Source organism: Chrysochloris asiatica, unplaced genomic scaffold (genome assembly GCF_000296735.1).
Source record: "Chrysochloris asiatica unplaced genomic scaffold, ChrAsi1.0 scaffold00030, whole genome shotgun sequence".
NCBI classification, from domain to species: domain Eukaryota; kingdom Metazoa; phylum Chordata; class Mammalia; order Afrosoricida; family Chrysochloridae; genus Chrysochloris; species Chrysochloris asiatica.
Window position 1 is genome coordinate 3,473,939 of NW_006408548.1, and position 7,248 is coordinate 3,481,186.

Genomic DNA, 7,248 nt, shown 5'->3' on the forward strand with positions numbered 1-7,248 from the left:
CTCATATGCATGTGAAAGCTGGGCAATAAATAAGGAAGACCATAGAAGAATTGATGCACTTGAGTTATGGTGTTGGAGCAGAATATTGAAAGTGCCATGGGCTGCCAAAAGAACCAGCAGATCTGTGTTGGAAGAAGTGAAGTCAGAGCGCTCCTTGGAGGCCAAAATGGCCAAACTTCGTCTCTCATACTTCGGACATATTGTCAGGAGGGACCAGTCACTGGAGAAGGATATCGTATTTGGTAAGGTGGAGGGGCAGAGAAAAAGAGGAAGACCCCCAACGAGATGGATTGGCCAAGTGGCAGCATCGATGGTATCAAGCATGACAACAATAGTGAAAGTGGCTTAGGATCAGACAGTGTTTCATTCTCCTGTGCATAAGTTCAATGAGTCGGTACCGATTCAATGGCACCTAACAACAACAACCTTAGAAACCAATACTCATCTCTCGATTATGCTGAAATGTCACTTTCTTTGTCTTCCTTCCATCCTTCCTACTAATGTGGGCAATTTTGGTTGACTTGACTGTCTCCTCAGCTGAACTACAAACATCGTGAGGAAATGGGTGCACTGTCACACTTTTCTCTCTGCAGACAGAGATGAATGTTGCACCTAAATGTGTGCTCAGTGGATGAAGAATGGGGGCGCTGTTAGGCTCATAGGAAGGGCAGCTTCACCTCAGGCATGTCAGGAAACCAGGTATTTCTTAAAGTATAGGCAAGGCCCTCCGCACCCAGTGGTTTCATGCAAAGCATCTTTCCCCTTCAAATCCCTGCCTAGATTTCTTTCTTTTTTTTTAAAAAAAAACAAACTAACCCACTGCATTCAAGCAGATTCCAACTGATAGTGACTCTGTGGGAGAGGACAGAATTGCTCCACAGGGCTTCTAAAGTTGTATTCATTATGGAAGAAAACTGTCATATCTCTCTCCCACAAAAAGGACTTAAACCACTGACCTTTTGGTTAGGATCAGAATGCTTAACCAATGCACACACCACCAGGGAACCTTTTCAACAGCTTTTTAAAGATACAATTCACCTACCACATAATTCACCTATTGAAAGTATACAATTCAGTGATGCAACTGTCATTTGAGAACATTTTTCTTATGCCCCAAAGAAACTCAACACCCATTGTTGTTGTTAAGTGCCATTCAGTTGGTTCCAATTCATAGTGACCCTGTTTAGGGTTTCTGAGGAGCAGCTGGTGAGCTTGAACTGCTGACCTTTCAGTTCAAACAGACTTTGAGGTGCTTATCATATGGCACCATACCATGACCGTTGTTCTTAAGTACCATGGAGTCGGTTCCGACTCATAGTGACCCTGCACAGGGTTTCTGAGGCTGTAAGTCTTTATGGGAAGAATGCCTCATCTTTCTCCCGTGGAACCGCTGGTAGTTTTGAACTGCTGACCTTGAGGTTGGCAGCCCGACTCGTAACCACTATGCTACCAGAGCTCCTTACCAGGGCCATTGTTGTTGTTGTTAAGTGCCATTGAGTCGGTTCCGACCCATAGCGACCCAGTACAGGGTTTCCAAGGGTGTAAATCTTTACGGGAGTAGAAAGCCTCATCTTTCTCCCGCGGAGCGGCTGGTAGTTTCGAACTGCTGACCTTAAGGTTCGCAGCCCGATTCGTAACCACTACGCTACCAGAGCTCCTTACCATGACCATTAGCAGTCACTTATTTCCCCAACCTCTCTAGCCCTAGACAACCACTTACCTACTTAGTGTCTGTGAATGTGCCAATTTTGAACATTTCTTCTAAATGGAGTGATACATGTGTTTTCTGTGATTGGCTTCTTTCATTTAGCACAGTGTTTTCAAGGTTTCTGTATGTTGTAGCACATGCAAATATGTCATTTAATTTTTTTTGCTGAATAAAAAAAAGTACTTTTTCTTTATTGCTGGATAATATTCCATTGAATAGATAACACCATATTTTGTGTACCCATTTATCAGTTGATAGACATTTGGGCTGTTTCTACTTTGAACTATTATGAATGCTATGAACATTCGTGAACAAGTTTTTATGTGAAAATATATTTTCAGTTTTATTGGGTATATACCTGGAAATAGAATTTCTGGATTGTTCGATAATTTTAAAGAGTCTGGGTGATGCAGTGTTTAAGTGGTTGGTTATTTTTCTCCCTTGGATCAGTTGTAGTGCTCAAACCAATGATGTTGCAGTCCAGGTGCTCCCCCAGTAAGTGGTGATGGTAGTGGTGTGCTGGGGAGTAGGTTCCGACTTGTAGAGACCCTCTATAGAGTTTCCGAGGCTGTAAATCTTTGCAGGAAGAGAAAACCTCATCTGTGTACTGTAGAACGGCTGGTAGTTTGAACAGCTGACCTTGAGGTTAGCAGTTGATCTTGTAACCACCACGCTACCCCATGGCACAGTTATACTCTGTCCTATGGGGTTGGTATGAGTTCGAATTGATTGGACAGCAGCATTTTTTCTTTTTCTTTTTTTTAAAATGGTACCTCTGGAATTCCCTGGGTGATGAAAATGGTTAATGTACATACACACTGCCAACCAGAAGGTTTGAGGTTGGAGTCTACCCCGAGACTCCTAGGAATGACTGGTAATCTACTTCTGAACAATCAGTCATTGAAAACAGCGGAGCACCGTTTTACTCTGACATACATGGAGTTGGAATTGATGGGATGACAAATGGTTAGCAGTAACTCTAAATTTAATTTTTCATGGAACTGCCAGACTGCTTTCCAAAATGCTTTACATTCCTATCAGCAGTGCACCAGGGGTCCAATTTCTCTACATCCTCACAACCTTGTTATCTGTCTTTTTACCTTAACCACCTTTGTAGGCATGAAGTGCTACCTCATTGTGGTTTTGAGTTCCCTAAATCTATTAACAAGGAGTCCGGGGGTGCTGGACTACAAACCAAAAGGTTGGTGGTTTGAACCTACCAGCTGCTCTGTGGGAAAACAATGTGGCAGGCTACTTCCTTAAAGATTTACACCTGGGAAATTGTATGGTGCACTTCTACTCTGTCCTGTAAAGTTGCTATGAATTAGGATGGATTCGATAACAGTGGGTTTTGGTTTAAATCTGTTACCAAGCAACAACTCTGCTGGGCTTTCTGAGAATACAAGGTCAGTTGAGCCTGGAGTCTGTTTCTGATAGCTGTGTGCTGCCTCGGTAAACTTCTCAACCTACTGTCAAACAGTTCCTTAGCTGACAAACACGCCACTTCACTGGAGTCTTAAAAATATTTAAGGCGATGGCACATACATGGCATATTGTTTATAATTTTAAGCATATTATCAAGAATAACAGTAAGGATCCAAAAAATACATAATTAAAAAAAAAAAAAAGACAAGTCAAGAACTGAGATTGCTTTTCTAGTGCAATGGGACAAGTAATGAAACTATGGAGTCCTGGTGTGGTGCTGTGGTTAATGCATCAGACTTCAAAGCCATTTGAACTGCAAGGTCAGTGGTTCAAGCTTACCAGCTGCTCTTTGGAAACCCTATACAGGGTCGCTATGGGTCAGAACCAACTCGATAGCACTTAACAACAACAACAACAAAGAAACTATACCATGGTGGCTACAGAATCCTAAGGATTCATTACAATGATATTTCAATTACTAATGTTTTCTTGGATACCCACTTTGTTCCTCTTTCCGCAGTTTCTTATAGTAGTAGAAGACCCAGGAAGGAGGCCCAAAGCAGGGAAAGCACTTCTCCAAAAGAACACCCTTTTTGATTTCTTCAGGTCGTATATGAACAGGTCTGTTTGTCAGACTATGAAAACACTTTATGGGAAATCAAGGACAAACAGGCTCAGCCTGTTCAATACGTGATTGTGACATCAATGATCAAAATGAGAGACCCATAAATAGATAGTCTAAATGACACCTTTTTAGCTTCTTTTGGAGTCCTGCTATGGTAGGATATGCATTGAACTACTAACCACAAGGGTGGGGGGTTCAAATCCACCAGCCGCTCTTCAAAAACACTATACAGGGTCACTGTGAGTCAGAAACGACTTGATGGCACTTAACAAGCTCTACCCCAAAGGAGGTAAGCACTTGGCTGCTGGCCGAAAGATTGGCAGTTTGAACCCACCTAGCGATCTGCTACCATAAAGACTGAAACCTACTGTCAAAAAAGATCGAAATCAACTCGGCGGCACCTAACAACAACAGTCCTTCTCCAACACTAGAACTTTGCTACTTGTTTTCTAACAAAGAGGACAAATGAATATCAAATACCTAAGCAGCCACTGCAGTCAAAAAGAGAAGAATGAGGAGGAGGCAGGCAAGAGACCCATGCAGACAGGCAAGCAGTCTGCTATATACTAAGACTGCCTGAAAAGGCAAATTCACTGGGGGTGGTTGCAGCTCAAACCAGCCTGTAGCTGCAGTGTTCTCCAGAGACGGAGGAAGATCTATGACTCTACTGAGCATGCATTCAAGGACGGGCACACAACAGAAGCAGCCAGGCACAACAATTTTCTCTAAAAATTTTGATCTCTTCTCTTGAACATTGCCACTGTTGGCATGCACAGCTTGGCACAAGAGCTATACAGGGCTACTTGACAACTTAAAATGAGAGTTAGAGGTTCTGTTTCTCCCCATTATCTTTGCCTACTAAACTCATCCTTAGACTCATGATATGTCTTCCAATGTTCAGGTAAGGCCTCTCTCTCTCTCTCACCCCATCTTTTCAGGATGGCGGAGGAGGGCTGATCTCTATTTGACTGATCAAATCTTCTAGTCTGGGCCCAAAAAATGTCCTGCTCAAACCCAACACTGCTTAGCAGTAGGGCTTCTTCTTTTTTAACGTTACTAAAAGTGCCTCTACTTCCTAATTTTTGGTTCATCAGGACACCCTTCTTTCACCATCTGTCAGCTTGTCATATTGTGGTGGTTTATGCTTTGCTATGATGCTGGAGCTCTGGTAGCGTAGTGGTTACAAATCGGGCTGCGAACCTCAAGGTCAGCAGTTCCAAACTACTAGCTGTTCTGCAGGAGAAAGATGAGGTTTTCTGCTCCTGAAAAGATTTACAGCCTCGGAAACCCTGTACAGGGTCGCTATGAGTAGGAACTGACTCCACGGCAAATAACCAACCAACCAATGATGCTGGAAGCTATGCTACTTGTATTTCAATACTCAGCAGGTCTGCCGTGGCCGACAGGTTTCAATGAGCTTCCAGACTATGAGAAACTGGTCATCTACTTTTGAACATTAGCCAATGAAAACTCTGTGAATCAATCACAACAGAATATGTCTGATACAATGTTGACAAAATGAGCTGTCTAGTTTAGAAGACACTCAAAGTACACAGCTAGGTGTTCAAGTGTACAGTAAGCACGAAGATGGCACAAACCAGGCAATGCTTTCTTCTGTTGTGTATAAGGCCATGTCCGTAAGTCGGAGCCAACTCTACAGCAACAAAAAAACAGACACTTTTTGGAGCTATCCCTCCTTCTCCAACACCCAGAACCCAGAGTAGCTGTGTTGTTACAGGTCGCAGGGAGCTCAGCTCCTGTGTCCAGCCCACCTTAGTAGGCGCCAGGTTCTAAGTCTGGAATGTGCGTCCTTCCCCACATTCCTGTCTCACTCCTTTTCGCCAACTGCATTCTCTCCTCCATTACAATGAATGTAGTCACCAACAGCCCAACCCATTTTCAAGACTCTTCATCCAAAGTGAAAAGATGTTTAGATTAAAAATGTTCAAAGAAGAAAAAAATGAAAAAGCAGAAAAGGCAAGGGTGGATACCAGGCCTTCAGCGAGAATCCTGGTGGAAGTTTCCCTGCCTGTGCTTACACTTGCAGAGGCCAGACCTACAGCTTGCCTGGCTTCTAGGTTTGAGTCCCATTCTGGCGTCCCACAATAAGTACCAGCCCCTCAAAACAGGCCTTCTCCCACTAACTATCTAATCTCCAGGAGCAAAATACGCCCCCTGGCCTGGGCCTTCCCTTGGAAGTTTGAAGCGCAGGATTCAAGGGCGACCGCGCCAGGGGTCCCTTTCTTTTCTCCACCATAGAACCAGGACCCTCGGACTATATCCCTGCGGGAAGCTACACACACAGATAGGAAGCCCTGCTGCGCTCAAATCCGAGGAAAGGGGAGGCCGCGCAGGGAGAAAAGGTCGGGTTTTGCTGTCTCAGCGCCACCGCCCGGCGGAACTCTTCGACCCTCCGGCTGGAGTTCGAAGCGGCGGGGCCCAGAGAAGAGAAAGGAAGACAAAAAGGAACTTTTCCGGTGGTTTCAGTCAGTTGGCGGGCGAGGCTCCGCAGAGCAGTGGCTGCAATTGCAACTTTCCGAAAGGAAACCTTCCTCGAACTTAACTTCGGGCGGTGAGATCATCCACCCTACCCGTGCACGGCGTGATGCTCTAGGGACTCCTTGGGTCCAGCCTGGCACGTCCTCTCCTAAACATCCCTTTTCTATACGGTCAACTCCTTGTGACCACCGACCCTACCCCGCCCCTCACTTACCATCTGCGCCCCTTTCAGCAGGGCCGTGACGCTGCGGGGGTAGTTGCGGTCCAGCAGTCCCTCGGGATTGGTGTTGGACTGCCCTGCGCCGGCCCCGGGTCCGAGTGCATTGCTGCTGCTGCTGCTGCTGCACGTGGTGCGGATGAGCCCGGCTCCCTGCGACATGGTGCGGCCCCAGTTAGCCCGCTGCCTCCTCGGGCATCGGCCGAGGGGCCAGATAAGGAGGGGCGGATCGGGGGCGGGGCGCGGCGCAGTGGGACGGGGCGCACGGTCCCGCCCTATGGCGGGTGAGACCGGGATCCTGCGGTGGCGGAACCGAGCCACCGGGAAAAGATGGCCCGGCGTTTTCCGGAAAGGTAACGGCAGCCTGGGCTGTCCGAGAGGCACGGAAGTTGAACTGGAAGGAGGAGGAAACCAAAAGCCTTGGGCCGTGGCCTTTCAGAAGTGGGCAAGGCTGGGGCCACAGCTGGTTCTGAGTCTCTCGGGATTTTGGTGGGTGCGGCTGTGTACTGAGTATTTTATTGAGGTGTAACTTTTGTACACTAAACTACACAACCTTAAGTGTTCAACTGAATTATTTATACACTTGTGTAACCAATATCCAGGTCAACAAATACAGCAAACCGCCCCCGCCCCCAGCTTCAGACAGTCACTATTCTTTCTGTCACTGTAGATTAGTTTTGTCTGTTGTTGGGCTTCATATGCTTTGAATCATACTGGATTTTCTCTTTTTTTTTTTTTCTGCCTTCTTTCACTCAACACTGCATTTGAGATTCC

The 7,248-nt window shown here is 45.9% G+C and overlaps 1 protein-coding gene across 1 annotated transcript in view; it reads right to left on the reverse strand.

The window, feature by feature from the left end:
- CMTM7 (CKLF-like MARVEL transmembrane domain containing 7) overlaps nt 1-6,636 on the reverse strand; it is a 98,126-nt gene extending 91,490 nt beyond the window's left edge. The window contains exon 1 of the mRNA XM_006859173.1: nt 6,472-6,636. Within this exon, the coding sequence (XP_006859235.1) occupies nt 6,472-6,636 (165 nt within the window). The remainder of the gene's footprint in view (nt 1-6,471) is intronic.
- Nucleotides 6,637-7,248: the final 612 nt, after the last annotated feature.